Source organism: Stegodyphus dumicola, chromosome 10 (genome assembly GCF_044657685.1).
Source record: "Stegodyphus dumicola isolate Sdum_Otavi_A_Nest chromosome 10, ASM4465768v1".
In the NCBI taxonomy this organism is placed as follows: domain Eukaryota; kingdom Metazoa; phylum Arthropoda; class Arachnida; order Araneae; family Eresidae; genus Stegodyphus; species Stegodyphus dumicola.
In genome coordinates this window covers 125,056,867-125,077,685 of record NC_140777.1, presented here as the reverse complement: position 1 = coordinate 125,077,685, position 20,819 = coordinate 125,056,867, and the positions used below count along the sequence as shown (strand labels likewise).

Genomic DNA, 20,819 nt, shown 5'->3' with positions numbered 1-20,819 from the left:
TATGATCTAAAGGTGTCAAAATTTACAAAAAAAAAATGGCTAAATATTTGTTTGTTTACTTTATGAAACATTTCTTTAAATGTAAATTTTTTAAGTTGCTTTGATTTTTGTTCTAATAGTTTTTCTTTAATTCTATAGAAGATATTTCTTGTTACAAAGTTCCATTTTGCTTAAGTCTTGTAATTGCTGTGTCGAGAATTCCGACTAACTTATCAATTGAAACTTTTTCATTTTCAATAACCTCTCTGTCAGTTTCTTTGCTATTAGTAGTGGTATTTTCTGGATCTAGAACCATACTACCAATTTCACCATCCATTAATTGATTGATGATTGGGGCATTGTCATCGCAATGAAAAACTTATACACTGCTCCGACATTGAAAATACAACACTAAGAAGGAGTGGTCAGAAAGTGATGAAATTTGGAAAAAAGACAGAGACAGCAAGCAGCAATAAAATATTTCAAAATAATAGTCAGAATACAGAGCGAGAACAGCATCGTCTCAGTAGGATGTAGGACCACCGCGGACAGCGATGCATGAAGAAACACGTCTAGGCATACAGTCAATAAGAGTGCGGATGGTGTCCTGAGGGATGGCTCTCCATTCCCTTTCAACCATTTGCTACAGTTCGTCTTCTGAACAAGGCAGAGGCAGAGTCTGCAAACGGCGTCCAATCACATCCCACACGTTTCATTGGTGACAGGTTAGGAGAGTACGATGGCCAGGGAAGCACTGTATACCTTGCAGAGCATGCTGGCAGATGCAAGCACTGTACAACTGGCAGATGCAAGACTGTGTGGTCGGGCATTATCCTGCAGAAAAAATTGCATTAGGCAGCTTCTGAAGATAGGGGATTGCCACCGGCCGCAGTACATTATCCAAGTATCGTTGGGTCATCATAGTGCCCTGAATACGAACTAGAAGTGACCTGGAATCGTAGGCAATAGCGCCCCAAACCATTATGCCATGTTGTTGCGTGGTGGGGTGTTTCACAGTTACTGCAAGATTAAATCTGTCTCCACGTCGACTCTCACTGGATAAACAGAAGCGTGACTCATCTGAGAAGACAAAATTTCGCCATTCTGTCATCCACATCGCTCCAGTCCGGCACCATTCTAAATGTTTGCGTCTATGCTGTGGGGTCAACGCCGTGAGTGCAGGCCACGTTCAACCAATCGACGGGAAATGGTTCTGGTCGACACGGGAGCATCCAGGGTATCTTGCACATGCTGCAGAATCGCGGTACAAGTGACTTGCAGGACCGCCACAGCTTGTCAGCGGATACATCGATCCACGCGTGCTAACGTCACTCTGGCTGCACCTGCACCCCTCCTTCTTCCCACATTTCCTTGTTCCCACTATATTCGGCATAGCCGATGCTCCGTGCTCGCATCTATGTGGGGGTCAGCTGTGATTTGCTGTAAGGAACAACCTCCCCTTCTCAGTCCGATCACCATACCCCTCATAAAATCGTCTATCTGTTGGAAGTGCCTCCATTGACGGCGACCTGGTATTCTCTCCTATTACACGTATCCTCCGGGACAAAAACCAACTTTCTTCGATAATTCGTCTGGCAGAAATAACGACACAGATATTGCCCATTCTGCACATTCCTTCCCTTATATCTTACTTCACATGCGTCAGAGAGCTGCGCATTTCACATCATTCGCATAACTCGGTGACGTGCGTCTACTCTAAAATTTGCATAAATTTCTGACAACTCCTTCTTGGTGTTGCATTTTCAATGTTGAGCAGTGTATTATATTGTCTTCATTTCTTAATGCTTCTCCATAGTTCTTTACAAAATCCATTAATTGGAAAATTTCACCTTTTGTTTGCGAAATCCGAAAACTTTCAAATTTGTGGCTATCATTTTTATCATCCTCACCATGAAATACGATACCAGGCCAAAAATTATGCCAAGCATTTTTTAAAATATCTGGAGAGACATCTTCCCATGATCTTGCGATGTGCCTCACAGTACATTTTATGCTAAAATATTTCAAAAATTCTTGAACAGTCTTGCCATTTTTCAAGAAATTTAACATGGATTTTAAAAATGCTACTTTATATTGGCATTTCAGCATGTACACTATTACAATATCCATAGGCTGAATGATGGATGTACAATTTGAAGGAAAGACCAATATGGATACATTATCTTTCACTAAAACTTTAAGTGAAGTATGAGCTGAACTTGTGTCTACAATCAGGACAATTTTTTGCGTCATCAGGTAAATGAACCGAATTCAAATGTTGCCGAGCCTTGGGTAGGAAACGATTTTAAACCAATCATTCATTAACGCTTATGTCATCCATGCTCTTTTTATTTTCTCGATATATAACGAGGAAATTCTTTGCTCTTTTAAATGCTCAAGCTCGTGTATTTTTTCTGATTATGAAAAGTTTATACTTGTGCATTTCTGCAGAACTCGCGCAAGCTAAAATTGTTAGTTTCGCTTTAGAATCTTTGACACTTTTCTGTTGAGTTTGCCAATGCATTTCACAGTACATATTGTCAGAAAAGACCAGTTTCATCAGCACTGTAAAGTTGTTCTGGATATAACTTTTCACTATTAATGAATTCAATGAATTCAGCTGCTAGTAGTTCAGCAACTTCAGAATAAGCTGAAGCTTTCTCACCTGAAATTTTTAATTGCCTTATACCATGGCGATTTTTAAATTTGGTTAACCAACAAATCGAATATGTGCACTTGGTTTTTAATCTCATTTCTTCATGAAATATTTTGCTTTAGCCATTAGCACTGTATCCGTCAATGGCACGCCCTCACTGCGACACTGCCTAAACCATTCAATCATTATTTTGTCATGATCGTCACTTCTAGAATAACAAATAATTTTTCTATTATTCATTGTGAGTGGGGTGTCGGAATCACAAAAAATTCCTTTTTCTCTTTTCTTATGTCATATGCAGTTGACTTTCCAATGCCATACCACTCGCTTAATTTTGAAACAGATATACCTTTACCCATTTATTGCAGCAATTTCATTTTTTGTTTAATGGACATCAAATCCTGCTTTTGCTTTGTTCCATAATTAAAAACTCTTTTTGATATAATCGAAAGTTCAAACTTTAATTTTCATAAAATTCCTGTAATAAGAACAGCCAGCAAAAAAATAACTTGGATCAAATCAGAAAGTTACGGAACAGGGCAATCTGCTACATTAACTGAAATTCCTTGGAATCAGTGAAGTATAATTTTAGCCTAGCTTAATAAGGTCCGCTTTACATTACTGGCTATGTATCATGAGATTAGTGATGAAAAATAAGTTCTTCCACTAAATTTTGTCTTGCTTCTATAGTGCACTTAAGCAATTAAGCCTGAATTATATCAATTTAGTTATTATACTTGTGTCTATTTTTTGCACACGCTTAAGGCTTATTTAAGTCCTGAATAAATAAATTCGCACATATATTTAAGGCGTATTGAGGGCCAGTGCTAGATATCTTACCACCTGATATAATCTCTGGGGGTCCAAAATTCTGCTACCAAGCACTTCCTTAAGTTCTGAATTTTTGCCACCCCTAAATTTTAGATCCCCATGCTTTCCCTAAATTCTAAAAATTTTGTCATCCCTTAATTTTGCTGTTTCATGCTTCTCTAAATTCAAAAAATTTTCGTCTTTTCAAAACTCTTGCGCACGATGCGGCCATACGAGCTTTGCCACTGGTCCCGGGTTTATAAGAATAACAAATCAGTTATTCTTAATTCAAACAGCACTAAATGTAATCTTTTGGTCCATGAGTATCATTAACAAAATCTGTTTTTAGCTTATGGAAAAAAATGTTTGTTGAATTTTTCCTCGTCAACATTTCTTAGCGCATTTAACTTAAATCTATAATCATCGCCAAGCCAGCGTTAAAGGTTACCATACTTTTTGCTATTCAATTACTAATATTAAAAAAAAAAAATTATTTAGGCATTATTCAAGTTATCATGTGTTGATAAACATATGCTGATCTACACATTAAAACTGATATTCATACTTTCCCCATGATTAACAAATGCTGAAAGTTTTAGAAATGCACTCTGGATAAAAGCTGATAATTTTTTCAGAAGATATAATTGGCATCATGCAACAAAACACATATATTAATTTACTGCAGCATAGCATATGTTTTGTGTGTAAAATATATTAAAATCAAATAAAAAATTATTAATCAAAATTCTCATGATGTATGAGGATAAAATATATTCCAGAATTATAAATACCTCTCATTTATACATCATTCACATGCATATGCCTTTTTCCATTTCTTAAAAATCATGTAAAAGAGAGGTATTTTAGGAGAATTTAATTACCAGTGTTATCGCCAGAATGCAATACTAGCATAAAAAGAGGGCTATTTGTACTTAATTACTTTCTCTAGTTTTATCTTGGTCTACAGATTTAATATATTCAATTCGTATAGATTCAGCATATTACACAGATCATCATAAATTACACAATTTTGAGCCTTTTGGAATAAAATAATAATATATGCCTTGTCAATAAAATTCTTTACCTGACCTTTATTTTTGCAACCATTTGTAGTATATTCATACTGTTCATTAAAAAATGTTTTAAATGATGGAAATATCTGTTTACATATTTTCAATTTTTTTTTTTTTTTTTTTTTTTTTTTTTTTTTAAATTACAAAAATGTAACTTCTTATGTGGTCCCCTGGCCATCTATACTCATAGTTAGAAAAATTTTGCTCTTAAAAAAAAATTACTTCCAAAAATTACTCCCATTATATGACTAAAACTGTCCACCATTTTTTTATAACAGAATTTAGAATATTTTATATTTTATTTTGCACTTGCCTTTATGAGTTAATTAATTACATAAATAACTTTGTCTTTAAATTGAATTAATTTTTCTCCAGAGAGAAACATTCTTTTTAATGTATTACCACTGGGCTGCAGCCAAAACAAAATTTATAAGTTCTATGTACACTTGAAAAGAAAATACATAAAAACATTTCAAAATGAATAAATTCAGTTCATTTTTTCCAAGCAACAACCAATTCATAAATAATTTTTTGTTGCCAAACCAGAAAACAAGAACTTTTGACATTTTAGGTTAATACATATGACATGATTTAAATTTAATGTAATATAACAACTTTTTCTCAATATCAATAAAAGAAATAGCATGGTAATAATATAGCTATTTATTTAAAATGCTGACATTAATGACAAATTTTCAACATACAATAATGTTACATGAAATTGTGTGCTTTCTTCAATGACAAAATATGACCTTGTGTAATAATACAATGTTTAATATCTGACAACGTTATTTTTATTTCCTATTTTGTAAAAGTTACAAGATTTTTATTAACAAACTCTACAATTTGAAAGCGAGCAGTGGCAACACTTTTCGAAATAAAGCAGGTTTTTACCTTCACTGTGTGAGACTGTGTCCATTCAGAAAAATTCTGAGAAATTCAATTTAGTTCCAATCCAGAATTCAAAGATCTTTGTAGAATCCAAGTTCTAAGTTTCAGTCACTTGACAGCTCAACGAATTTCTTTTTGACTTTATACAGTAGGCAATTAATCTCATGAATGTAAATCAAAAATGGTGTTTGAATCTAAGGTAACTTTTTGAAGACAAAATTTTATATTAAAGCATTAGCAAAACTGTGTTTCTATGTTTTTTCAGCATACTACAATAATTTTTCCAATAAGTGCTATAATTTTTTTTTTTTTTTTTTTTTCCAGTTATAAAACTTTCGATACTAAAACTATTTTGATTGAATAATTTTCCATCTTATGCTCCCAAATAATCATTCCTGGGGGGGGGGGAGCCAAAAAACATATGCTAATTATTCCTTGAAGAGACATGACATATATTTATTAAATTTCTAAAAAATATCTAAGAAATAATATAGCTTTGATACTGTAAGTCATTTTGTAAAACAGCAGCAAGATCAGATTTAAAAAATATAATTATAATAACTTTGCTTTTTAACCCTCTTAGAGTTACGGCCGGAAAATTCCGTATAGAAGGCTGCCTTCTATATTCATTATACATGAAAATTTCTCCTAGCTTTTGGGGTATCTGATTTTGGTTTGGATGTATATTGGAAGACAAGGAATCAAGGTACAAAATGAGAGTCATTTTCTAATTAAAATCAAGAAAATACCACTTACTCATGACATTTTGAGGAACCTTGAAATTTCAGGGTTAAACCTGTAACGCTCAAAGGATTAATATCTTTTTAAACTTCGCCCTCTTGATACTCCCCTTACCTTTGCGCACAATAATAATTTTAACATTCAGATTCCTTTGCAGAGATTTGAAAATAAATGGTTGTTAAGGCAAAGCTTTTAATAAAGTTTATAATTTTGACAGCATCCTGAAGCACATCCTTTAGTTTCATTGCTAATAATTTTGCTGCAAGAGCTTCTCAATGAATAGGCAGCATGTAAAAGTTACATGTTCATTACTAGAAACTTTGACAAATGCTTTAAAACAAATATTTTTGTCCCCTTCAACTTTAATGCTTATGTCTTCTTTTCTTATACATTCTGTCAAAGGTCGACAAAATAATAATTCTTCATCAATGTTTTCTTTAGTAAATGTATCCGACATATACTAATAGCTGAGTAATTTCTGAAATATTAGCTGTTTCATCCAACTAAATTGCAAATTTCAGCTCTCTTAAGTTTAATAATAAATAACTCAAATCATTCTTTGGTAATTTCAAAAACGTTATGTACAGTTTGACAGAGAAATTCTCGAAATTTCATTGCTATATTTATCATATTGATAGCAGCAGATATTACAAGATCCACTTCAATTGTATATGTCTCTTTATATTTAGCAACAGATACTGAACTTCGTATGATGCAAGCAGACATTTTTTGTGGTATTCTGTTATTAAGACCATATTCAGATATGTATGAGGGCTGTAAATTAAGTAATAGCAACATAGGTATAAATCAATTTTTAATGAACTTACAAGACCAATTGCATTACATTCCTTCTATGTAATCACCAGCAAAGCTTATAACCTTTTGCCAAATGTCAGGAAGCAATTGTAGACCAGTGGCAAGGTGTTGATTGTTGATGTGAGCGACCGAGCGCCCTACTGCCTGGGGTACAGATGAAACATCATGAAATCAGTGACCTTGAACTTCGGAAACAGATCGAAGTCACAAGGAATAGCGTCATTGAAGTCATTTCAGGTGAGTAGGGAGGGTGTTCTAGGATTTCCCACTGCTACCGTCGCAAAAGGAGAGTGACATTGTTTGGGACATGGCAACGAGCACTGTCATGCAATACGATAAGGAGATTGTTGTGCAATAAATGTGGACGTTTGTGCCGCAAAGCTGGACGCAGATGGTGATGTAGAAATCGGCAATAGTAATCTGCACTGACAGTTTGTCCTTCAGGTACAGCATGTGTAAGAATCACACCATCCCAGTCATATGCCATAATCAGCATGACCTTCACCTGACTGGGTTCCTGTTGAAATTTCTGTGGATGTGGCGAACCTTGGTGATGCTATTCATTTGATTGACGCTTTAATTCAGGCGCATAGGCTCATGCCCATGTCTCATCAATGGCGACAATCCGCTGCAGAAATGAGTTTCCTCCATTGAGGTATCTCTCCAAGTGGGTACCAGCCAGTCCATACCGGTGCCATTTCTGTACTTTGGTTAGTCGATGTGCAACCCAGCGGAAAGCAATGCTCCTCATGTTGAGAGATTTCTTCATTATGTGCCACACCGTTTGATGACTCGGACCAACCTCTAAGGATAATTCTCGGACAGTCCATCGGCGGTCTATGGTAAGAAAACTGCTTAGGATATCAATCCACTCTTGAGGAATGGAGGGCCAATCTGTGCGTTGCAAATCCATAGTCTCAATCCGACCCAAACGAAATGCTTGAACCCATCGTACTGCTGTCCTATATGGTAAAGCATTTGTGCCACAGCCTTCCACTAATCCTCAATAGCATTCTGTTGCATTTTTGCCACGGGCAACCTCGATTTTAAGCCACAACCGCTGATCACATTTTGAAAACATGCTTTAGAGTAATGGAAACGAAACTCCTCACTTTAACGCCACACAATAACTACCCTTCTAAGCAGATCGACTGTTTTTTGCATTCTACACATCAACACATCGACAACAGCGCCACCTCATCGCTCCCATATCCTATTTGGGCATGCCCGCCCTTCAGCGAGTTTCATGGTTAAGTTGCCACTATTTAATTTAAAACCCCCGTATATATGCATGCACATGTGTATGTATGTCAGTATCGGTCTGTGTACACACACACATGCATATGTGTACACTCCTCAAAAAAAGAGGGAATAGTTCTACATCTTCCATTCTACTCGACCGACTGACGAAATTTAACTAGGGTTTTTCATATCTCGAAAGCACGACTTAGTATATGTAGTAGATTTATATATATCATTTTTTTATATTGATATTTTGACACAAAATCAGACATTTTCTGAAATAACATTATTTTTTTTTTTCCATATTTCGATTCTACTACTCAAATTATGCCAAACTGCCAAGTTTTGTAAAATTCGCACGAGTAGTTTTTAAAAAATTAGCTTTCAAAATTTTAGCTCCTCAATGTTAATTGAATTGAATATATATTTATTATTATCTCTTTTTTTATTAACCTCACTTGATTAATTCTTCAAGAATTTAAAATTTAGTTTTAATCCAAATATAATTCAGACATCTTTTATGATTTATTTTTAAAATTTGTATTTTTAAGTATTTTTTATAAATTTTTCAAAACGATTTTTGTATTATAATCTATAAAGTTTTTAACATCATCTTAAAGTAGACATATTTCTAGCCACATCTGCAAAAAATCAAGAGTTTTTTATTCAAAATTTCCTAAGATGTGCGTGAATTTACATATTTACTTTGTTACATTACACTTTGTTAAAATTATATGAAAGTAATGAATGTGACCTTTTTCCCTCTTGTGTACAATGAAAAAAAAATCTGATGTGTACACCACATGACTTCCTTGTACGGAATTTTAAATTATATGCATTTTTTCTTGAATTTCATTTAAACTTATTGGATTGAATTAAATCTACTTCGCCGACAGCGAATAAACCACAATAGAATAAATGCATTCTTTAAAATTCACTCTAGTATTTGTTTACCATAGCGACACTCTGGCACTAGATTCACTTAACAGTATTATATTTCGTTCATATTATAACTCATATTGCACAAAATTTATAGCATTTAAAGAATAGAATTATCTAATCATTGCCACATGTTCTATTCAAATACTATAATAAATAATAAAGCTACAATGATGTATAAAAGAAATTAAGCAAATAAAACAAAAAAAGAAACAGTTTTTCACATACGATTGAGTATTTCTCATTCAATTAATTCAATTCTCACTTCGCGAGAAGGCAAAAATACATAAAAACTCAAAATATCTATATTAAAAATTACGAAGTAAATCTCAAACACTTATTTCCTCGAATAAATTCCAGAAAGGATTAAGCATGATTAAATTGGCAATAATAAATGAAGGCATTATCTTTGTTGTTGCGAAGCTAAGTTACTCTAGATTGGCAATAAATCCACTAGTCTGCTGTTTCAAATGTAAACAATCAATGGCCGCCATAAAAAAGGCTTAGCGGCACTTGAACAACTTTAAAATTGTTGATAATTCTAAAAATATTGCATACTGATTTAGTAAAGGCATAAAAACCTTAACCGGAAGATAAAAACAACATATTTCAATCATTTTTAAAGCAAAAAATGTACAATTTACAAACATATAAAGAAACTGAGATCACTGAGCTGGGTAACAGAGTGGATATATATATAAATATATTTATATACGTTTGGTGCGGCCGATTGCAACCAAAATACGAGGTGCACATCTACATGTTATAGCAGTCCTATAGACAAAATTCCAACGTTCTGAGGCTACTCGTTTTTGAGTTATGCGAGATATGTACGTACATACATTCATACAGATGCCATGAAAAATTCTCTTCAGAATTAATTTTAAAGCAGTTTTATATATATATATATTTTTTTTTTTTTTTTAGGAAACAAGTCTTTTATTCTAAACAAAAGAATAACGTACGTAAAGAATAACGTACTTACATACAGATGTCACGCAAAAACATAGTTAAATTGCATTCGATAGCGGTCAAAATGGATATTTTCGTTGAAATATGCTGCCTGAAACTTTTCGCAATTACAATACTTCCTTTTTACTTCGTACAAGGAAGTAAAAAAAAAAGAAAGGAAAATAGGTTGCTATAAATTAAGAAGTTCGCCAAGTGAATTAATTATTCTTAGCAAAAACTGAAAAAAATTCACCAGGATAAATTTTTAAATTTCTCCTTAAATTTTGCACCAAATTTTACAAAATTTAATATTTAGGTGTAATTTGAGTCGTAGAATCAAAATATAGAAAAACATTGCCATGTAATATCAGAAAAAGTATGATTTTTTTGTTAAAATACTTATATTAAAACAGTGCTATATATAAATCTAATATTTATCCTAAGTACACTTTCGAGACATGAAAAACACAATTTGGATTTTATCAATCGGCCCAGTAGAACGGGAGATATATAACTGACCCCCATTTTTTTGTGCAGTGTACATATATATATGCATACATGAACACATGAATCCACCCATACAGGCATACATACATTTCTGAATCCGGTCCCAATAACAGAAGAGTACTTTTTTGCCACTGCCAAAAAATTTCTAAAACCACTGTTTTTTTTATTTGAAGATTTTAACAGTCATTGGACATATCTTTTGGTTAACTGGCATACAGAAGAAGGCTGGATTCAAGATGCTTTTCTAGATTTGATGGTTTCAAACTCTCCATTGAAAGCATTACTGCAAATTAAACAAACAGATTGTTCATTGCCATTACATTTGCTGAAAGTAAAGCCAAACTGGAAGTGTATCTCATCAAATTATCTTTTGGAGATACAAGTTGCCTTTTTCTGGTCACTAGATCCTTCATGTAGAGACTTTGTAGCAATGCCAGCTGCATAATTACCTTTGTTACTCATGCTCAATCATTTATCCATTGGTAAAAAAATATTTTTTTTCACAAAATATAAATGGAATATCATTTCTCATTTTCAACTAACAAATTTAGTCAAGTAAAACAGTAAATTACAATTATGCATTGTTCTTGCAATTGTTGCAATGAAAGAGAAACAACAGACTATACTGGAAAAGCTTTCTTGTTACACTAGTCGTAGTAGTATCCGGCCTTATTCTCAGCAAGCTTATCTGGTACAAGACATTATGAACTGTCTTTTATGGACTGAATAGTTAGCTGCATATCTTGATTCGGAAATAACTTATATGACAAAACTGCAATGCAACACTTCATGATACACTTAGTGGGATTTTTCAATACGTAACTATTATTTACAGCCCAACTTAGCATTATGATTTAACAGTTGCCCTGCATAGAAAATGTAATATGTCAGACTGGAGATAATGATGGGATTACAATTAATGTTACTTAAAATTCAGGTATCTAAATTAAATTTTTGCGATCCCAGTATTTCACTTATCAACTACATTTGTGGTTATGACCCACAGTTTAAGAAACACTGTTTTAGCATCATAATATAATAATGATACAAAAATTCATTATACTACAAATCTTCTTAATTTATGATATAACGTTCTGAATTGGCTTATACTGTAATATTGAATTCTGTAAGATTTTGTGAAATTTGCACATAAGTGTTCATCACTTAATCTAATATTGAATTCTGTAAGATTTTGTGAAATTTGCACATAAGTGTTCATCACTTAATCTATTAACACCAAAAACCACTTTTAAACAGATATTTTATATTTAGTTATGTACAATAGCAAACAGTTTTCTTTCCAATTTGTGTATGGTCCCTACATATGATCTCCAAAGAAAGTGCATAAAAAAGGTTTTGTAATTTTTTACAAAATTGATATTTTTAAATTTAAAAATGCCAAACATGAATATTTACTTCATTTAAAACATTTCTGTGACTGGAAGCGTTTGTCTACAAACAATGGTTGCAAAAATTAAGCCCAGGTAAGGATTTTTGTGGACAGTATATAAAACAATTTTTAAAGTACTTCTTTGAAAAGGCATTTAATATACTTAAGACACTTCAGACAACAGACTTAATATACAAAAATATAACATTAGAATACATACTTCTAAATGATGCAGCAATTTAACTACTGATGGTTTTAATTCAGGGCATATCTTCATAACAGTTTCTGATAAGTCACTTACACAAGACAGCCTTGAAATTGTCCGTATTGCTTTGATTTCCATAACAAACTTTGCAATTATTTCATGTTTTGTGATATCTAGTACTGACTTATCCGTTTTTTCTACAATCATATCTATATGGAAGAAATATCACTCAGAATAAAAAAGCATAACAAAATTTAAATACATACTATATACTGTTGCACGTGTATGGGTTCATAACATATTGAATGCACATGTTTAATAAAAGGTTAATAAAATGTATTCTAATCAAAAGAAATATAAGAGAACGCTGGATCTTTCCTCAGAGATATTCGTACAATCTCACAATATCATGCAATATAATAAGTAGCTATACTTTAAACTACTAAAACATTAAATATAACGCAATCCACAGCACAGAGAAAGCTAATCCGATCAAAAATACTAACAGCAGTTAACTAAACAACCGAACTGCGATGTTCTCTCTCTCTCTGGCCTTTTATAGCTTTTTAAATCGGCCACATGAGATAGTCCTAGCAACTTCTGGAAAGCAAAAAGAGTAGATGGGTTACAGCTAGCGTTGCCACCTCTTGGTTGACAAAATCTGGAAAAAGAAAAAAAAAGTTTTTTTTCAGTCGGAACTGAAAAAACTCAATCTCGTTTAAAAGTATTTTTCGAGCTGCAGGAGCAAGCACACTCTCGCAAATACTTGTACATTTTGCTCTACCACAAGAAATCGTTTTTGGCGAAGATGAATCTGGAAATAGAGTGCTACAGTCAAAAGTCGTTAATTCGGACACCCATAATCCGGACCTCAAAGCTACAACCTTTCTGCGCATGCGTCGAGTTGACGCATGCGCGTAAGACCTTTACCGCTGCGAATTTGCGCGTGCGCAAAATACGTTTAGGAATGCGCGTTTAATGTATAACGGATGGGATAAGCTAAGCTAAAATTATCTAATTATCTATTTCAGTTAATGTTGCAGATTGCGTTGTTCCTTAATCTTCGAATTGGATCCGGATTATTATTTTTTGCAGACTTTTAGAGCAATTTTATAAAAGTAAGCTTGAACTTTGGATTATGTCAAATAGAATTTTCGATATATATTTACTAATATGTAAAGGATATACAAAGCGAAAGTATCTTTTGGAGTCCATTACACAAAAAGTGGAATTGCTGCAAAAAATGGATAAAGGCATATATTTTGTTTATCTAAACTTTAACGCTTGTTTATCTAAACTTTAACGTTTGTTTATCTAAACTTTGTTTATCTTTAACGCGGCGTGCAATGAATTCACTATCCTTATCTTTAAGGACAGATGTTTTTATTTTATTTGGCTTATAATTGCTTACTCTATGTAGTATTTCATCTCGATGTACTCCATCTTTGATATGATTTAAATCAAATGCCTCGTCATTATAATTCGCTTCCGATAGCGAAGAAAATGACAGAGGTTATTGAAAACAAACAAATTTCGATTGACAAATTAGTCGGTATTCTCGACACAGCAATTATGGTACGTGAACAGCGGAACTTTGTAACTGAACAAGAAATTATGTCTGTTTATAGAATTAAAGAGAATGTATTATCACATAAAAAACGAATCAACTTAAACAACTTACATTGAAAGAAATGTTTAATAAAGTAAACAAATAAATATTAAGCTTTTTTTTTTTTTTTTTGTAAATTGTGATACCCTTTAGACCATAATTGTTCTTTATTTCGTAAATTACGGTTTTATATTTTTAATTTTATAATTTCTGCATGCCATTTTACCAGATTTAAACTGATGATCTATAATCCGGAAAAATCGATAATCCGGAATCGCCGAAGTCCCGACGAGTCCGGATTAACGACTTTTGACTGTATACAATTTGTGCAAACCTGGCTATTAAAAGTGTGATGGTACTTAATCCTATGATAGACTGAAATAATTTCAGTTGGTGATATACTGTCCTGTTCTTCTGAAGATTACTTCATGAAAAAGTTTGAAACTGATTGCGAAGAATCCCTATTCAATATTAACGACTGGTGTTTCTTGCTTTAGGAATGTACAGTTAAATCCAGCACATCCTCGTATTTAATATTAACTGTATTTAATACTTTACATTCTTTACTTTACAAAGTTGTCTCTCTTTATAAGCTAATCAAATTCAGATAACCACCTGTCTTGAAAAGACATCGAATATTTTGTCTTTTTTTTTTTTTTTTTTTTTTTTTTTTTGTGGTATTTGTTCACTTGCAGAATCAGAATTGTTTTCTTCACTACACATATGAAAGCATTTAAATAATTTCAAAATACGCACTTGTTTGTGAATAGTTAGCTAACTGCAGACTAAATAAAAGAATGGAGTGAAAATGAGAGGGTGAGGGGAGATGAGGTTGCGTGCACGTAACTCACCGGCATGAAACCACGAGTCGTCCCATAAGACGCTTACTTACCGCAGATCGCTGCTGTAAAGAATATGTATTGATATAGACATTCTTTAGCTGCTGTGCGCGGTCGTGTGATTTTCGTTGCTCTCAACCATTTCGTTCGTGCACATTGTGTCGTTATTTCCGATAAACTTGATATTCCTGGAGAGTAATATTTATTTTAAATTCCTTCCAGGAGCTGAGAGATTTTAATTTTCAGGACTCATTTCCGGGAGGATCCCGGAATTCCAGGTGAGGTGAGAACCATAGTTATAGCTAATATAGTAGTCAATTACATTTATTCAAATTAAATATAAATGACCAAGATAAAATTTTATTCAATGTTAAATTCGCGTGCTCCTGTATTTTTGCTTTTCCTGAGTAGCTTTCTCTTAAAATGTGCTGCATTGCACAGGGAAATAAAACAATTTTAATTACAATTCTACTAAGAAGATCTAACTAAATACAAAATTCGTAACACTGTTCCCTTTCCAAGGACAGCATGTCCTGGGCAGTACAATCCCTGGACAGGAAAGCATATTTACAACTAAAGCATCAATGTACCATAATTTCCGGAAGAAAGGCCACATCAGCGTAAACGCCGCACGAGAAAAATGGCGGGAAAAAAATTAAAATTACACAGAAACGCCGCATCAGCGTAAACGTCGCAATAGATTAAATTGCGCGTGACATCGTTGTGGGCCGTATAGATGCAAAAACTCAACCCAAGTCCTGATATATGACATACCAGTTAAGAAAAATGCATGAAATAAAACCATAACTCAAAAATAAAGAATATAAGAATAAGGTAAGAAATGTATAGCTTCTGTGCCGTTTAGAGACATTTTCAAAAATTTTCCGCTCCCTTCTTACTTAAAAACTATCCAACAAGTACTTGTACCCAAACTGATGGGATCTGTATTTGGCAGAATGCCAAGAAAAATCCATTCATGCTGAAGAGGAAATACGTCAGAGTTCGTTATTGCGAGGCAGGTGGAGTCGTGTCCGCCTTTGAAAAAAATTGCAGAAAAGGCAGGGGTGGGGAGAGGATGGGTCCTGGAAGATTCATCGAATGGCAGAGGAGAGAGACTATTCAAACTGATGAGAATGTTGATTTGAAAGGGGGAAGAATGTTATTGTTCTGAGATCTCGTTTAAGGTCAATAAGGCATGTAGGTCCGTTCAAGGTAAAGAATGTAAACAAAATAATGTTCGCAAAAAGCAACTGAGTGGTCTTTTGTGTGGGAACAGCACCAGTCTATGCACAATGAAAAGGCCATCCAAACTATGTACAATGACCATCATAGGAAATATTTTATTTTTAGTGCACCTAAACGCCGCACCCGCTGAAAATTTAAGTTTTAAACACGTAAACGCCGCACCGTTTCTTCCGGAAATTACGGTAATGATAAGCATTACAATATAATAACAAACAATATAAACAGTAATTGCATTAAGTAATTTAAAACAAATCAAATACTCAATCAATAAATGTGTGCACAAGTTTACAAATTTAGAAACAAACAGGACCATGGTCTTATACTATTTACATTATACACACTACATACTATAGCCATAGTAAGAAGCTAGCCTGTCGCAATGAAGGACTTGCAGAATTACAGACTTACGGAGGCTTAGAGCTCGATGACTTCCAAATCTGAACTACAACATCGTTCAGCCTGTTTAGGACTGTGTAAGGACCATCATAAGCTGACTGTAGTTTAGGACAGAAACCATTCCACAACCACACCTTGCCTTTTTCGTTGAATCGATGTCCAGTAGCTCTCATGTCGTATCGGGTTTTCATCTTCTCCGTTGCAAAGTTGACTCACTCTCGTGCAAAACTGTGCATCACTTCAAATGGTGCCTGGAGATCTTGGATGTACTTTTCAGGCGAAGAAGGCGCATCCGGAGGGCGACCAAACAAGAGATCACAAGGCATATAAAGGCCACGATCGAAGAGCATCTGGGATGGGGAATAGCCAGTAATCAGTAGACAGTACTGAAATAAGCCACTAAAAACAGTCCCAGTCCTGTTGGTTCCTGGAAACCACCAATGAGAGGTTATAAATGATGGTTCGATTAACCATGCCATTTGACTGACTGTACCATGCCGTCTGACTGAGGATGTAAAGGTGTCATTTGGGTTTTCTCAATTCCGAGTAGCTTGAAGAGTTCTTTGATTACAGCCGAGGTAAAATTCCTTCCTTGATTGGAATGTAACTTGCGGGGCCCTCCGAACCTGGAAATCCAGTGCATTACCTCTGCTAATGTAACAGCCTCTTGATCAGGAATAGGATATGCTTCTGGCTACTTGGTGAAGTATTCAATGACAACGAGGATGTATTTGTTGCCATCAGCAGTTCGTAGCAGAGTTCCAAAGATGTCAAAGGCGATAGATTCAAAAGGCACTCCTACGTTGTAATGTTGCAGCTAGCCTCGGCTGTGTTTCTTCGGACCTTTCCGACCCGCACAGACATCGCAAGATTGGCACCAATTTTGTCTGTCGTCTTTCGCATTACTCGAATAGTAGCGCTCTTGAACATTTTGAAAATCCTTCATTATTCTGAAGTGGCCTCCTCTAGGGCTGCTATGTAAGTCGTTTGGGATCTTGGAAGTATCACCTGCCATCGGAAAGACGCCGGTACAAAACGGTACAAGACAAATGTGGTTTCAAATGTGGAGTGAATCCCAGAGAGCTCAATACTGTTTTGTCGTCGGATTATAGATCGAAATGTCCTGCCAGGTAGGTTTTCTGTTTGATGAATCCATTAAATCAATTATGGGTTTACTGTCGACGTCTCCCAGCTAGTCTTACCCGACTTCTTTGTCACTTCATGGGTCTCAAACAACCGATATTGATGTTGTAATTTGCCATATGACCTAAATAAGCAGTTCGTATTTCACTTCGACCCTGGAACAATATCAGCAACTTTCTGGGAAAGTCTTCTAGACAGGCATTGGGATTTCTGTACGATAATCCCTTCCGGTGACGGATAGTGATGTCATATTCCTGGAGTCTCTGTATCCACCTGGCTATTTGATCCTCATGATTCTTGAAACTTAGAAGCCAGGTCAACAATGCAGGTCCATGCGGAGCAGGAATTTTCTACCGTAAACATAATGATGGAAATGTTTAACAGCTTTAACTATGGCAAGTAACTTTTTCCTAGTAACACAGTAGTTCCTCTCTAGTTTAGATAGGCACTTGCTCCAGTAAGCCACAACACGTTCTTAGCCAATAATAACAATCTTTGTTCTTGGGACAAAACAGCACCAATGCTTTCATTGCTCACATCCATTCAAGAATAAATGGTCTATCAAGCTGAGGATACGTCAGGACTAGAGCAGATGTTAAAGCTTCCTTCAGATTCTTAAATGCATCCTCGCATTCTTTTGCCCACAAGAACTTTTGCTTGCTCTCTGTCAGCTTGTGAAGGGGTTTTGCGATGGACGAAAAGACCTTCACAAATCTCCTATAGTAAATGCAAAGCCCTACAAAACTTCTCAGCTGATGGACATTTTTGGGACATTTCCAGCCTTTAACTCCTGACACTTTGACACTTTTTCAGGATCTGTGCACACACCTTCAGTAGAGATGGCATGTCAAAGTAAATCCCTTTCTGTCTGAATAATTTGCATGTAGTGGGACTCAATTTTAGATTGGTTTCCTTTAGTTTTTGAAGCACCTTTCTACGATTATCTAGATGTCCTTCAAAACTCTTCCTGATGATGATAATGATGATGTCATCCAGGTATATCAGACAGGCTTCATAGGAAAGATGTTTCAAAACCATCTCCATTAGGCATTTGCCAGCACAGTATCCAAATGGCATCATTTTGATCTGCCAAAGTCCTTGTAAAAAGCCTTGCTGTGTAGTAAATGCTGTCTTCTCTTGGCCATCAAGATGTATCACTACTTGCCAATATCCTTTCTTTAGATCTAGCCTCGAAAACCACTTTCAGAAAGAGTGTCCAGAATGTCGTCATTTCTAGGAAAAGGGTACCTGTCATTCTTTGTAACCTCGTTCATTCGGCGATAGTCAACGCAAAATCTAATTGAATCGTCTTTCTTTCTGATGAGGACAATGGGAGATGCCCATGGACTAGCTGAAGGCTTGACATCTGTTTCTTAAATGTCCTTTACAAGTTTTCCTACCTCTGCCTGTTTAGCAATCGGCAGACGTCTTAGATGTTGCTTAATTGGTGGATGAAACCCAGTATCAATTCTGTGCTGTGTCAAACTGGTTCGGCCCATGTCAGAAGATGAGCAGGAGAAAACATCTTGAAAATCTTGAATGACATGTTCGACAGCATTCCTCTCTTCATCATTCAATTGTGCATTTTGCAATAACTTAAATGCAATCTTCTCCGAAGACACAGATTCTGAAAGATTTTTGTTTTGTTTAACGCTGGTCAATGGAGTACATTCTGCAACCACTTCATCTTTCTTAATAACTCTCGCCTTCTCAGTTACACTGGCAGCTCTCACCGGGATAACGGACCTAGATAAGTCAATGAGTGCGGAACCTACTAGTACTCCCTTTGGACTGTTACAGTTCTTTGGATATTCTATCATGCTGTAGTGGAAATTTCTGTTTTCAACTATGGATCCAGGAAGTAAAAATTCTGTTCTTGCAGGTATTGTAATATCGTCTTGAGATATGATTTTGTGGATAAATTTCACTCCTTCATCATTAATTCCGAATAGGGCTATGTCTTCAGGGGCAGAATGCAGTTATGTTTAAAGTCCAAGGAAAAATTGTATTTCCTTAAAAAGTCCAATCCAAGTATGCAAATATCTGTAATCTCTGCCACATATGCCATGTGATGGTAGGCGGCACTTCCAATCGTGATGTTAGCATTGAATTTTCCATCAATGCGATTTTATCACCGGACACAGTCTGGAGGGTAATGCAGGGCATTGTCCAGATGAGATTACCTTTCAGTTGTTGAGTCAAATTTTTTCGAATGATGGTAACATTGGCTATTATGTCGATAGTCGTACTGCAAGGAACTCCACTGATATGTCCCATTACGAAAAGACTCTTACTGCCGCAACTCACTGCAGAAATCTGTGTGCTTTAAACTGGGGCTTTTCATTATCTGGCAACCTCCACCCAGCAAGTTGGCCACTAATTAGTTTCCCTCCTTCTTGCTAGGAGCGGTCTTCACATTCGTGCCTTGGGGTATTCTGCAGTTCCTTCATATGTGCCCTTCAACACCGCAGTTCCAACTTTAAAGGGTCAGTTTCTAATCACCAATATTCCATCTCAAAGCATTCAGTTGTCTGTTTAAATTATCCAGATCCTCTGGCTTTGGAACTACAGTAATTCTGATTTTGTGGCAGTCTCTAGGAGTTGTTTGCTGGGCTACCTTAAATTTCATGGCATACACTAGAGCACTTTTTAAGTCCTTGACATCTGCAAATCGCAGAGCTTTCTGTATTTCAGGATCTCGGATGCCGTCGATGAAGTCCTGCAGGGACAGAATTTTCCTTGTTTCTGTTGTGTACTCTGGAAAGGTGAGATGAGACAGCCGTTCAACATCCATAGCAAATTCCTAGAGAGTTTCCATGGGCTTCTGCTGACATGATTTTAATTGAAGCCTGCCTTTTCCCCCAAAGTGCAGCTTCAACACGCCAGACAGAGTTTCAAAATCTAGCCTTTTGTTTTCAGAAAGAGTCTGAAGGATATTCGCTGTGTCTGCTCTCAGGGAAGTGGCGAGATGATAGGCGTTAGCTTGGGGATCTCATCCACTCGCTTCTGCCACTATAGAAAATTGCGTCTTATACAGTTGTCAAGAAGTCTTCCCATCATATGTGGATAACTTCAGAAAGGGATGAGCAGACATTGGTAAAAATTTAAAACCATCAGAATTTTTCCCTGCTGTTGCTACGAATTTCTTTAAAGTATCACCTTTTTTGGCTATTGCAGAAACCCTGTCATCAATTTGTTGTTCCACCGCAGAAACTCTCTCTTCTATTTGTTCTTTGACAGAAGAAACGTTTTCTTCAATTGGTCCAACTTTATTTTCAACCACGTCTATTCTGTTTTCCATAACCTCAAAATTTGTTTTCTATTATGGAGGTAATTTCTCTTTTCATTTCTTCTTGACCTGCTTCAATCTTTCTCGAACGGCTTTCA

General features: G+C 35.2%; 1 protein-coding gene across 3 annotated transcripts in view; it reads right to left on the bottom strand.

Annotated features, from left to right (window-relative positions):
- Positions 1 to 20,819, bottom strand: part of LOC118198549 (uncharacterized) — a 139,381-nt gene that overhangs the window by 100,677 nt on the left and 17,885 nt on the right. For all 3 annotated transcript variants that reach the window (XR_015043536.1, XM_085825511.1, XM_085825512.1), the window contains one exon: positions 12,216 to 12,409. Coding sequence is in view for 2 of the 3 variants with exons in the window: in XM_085825511.1 (XP_085681637.1) it covers positions 12,216 to 12,409 (194 nt within the window). In the remaining variant the exon portion in view is untranslated. The remainder of the gene's footprint in view (positions 1 to 12,215; positions 12,410 to 20,819) is intronic.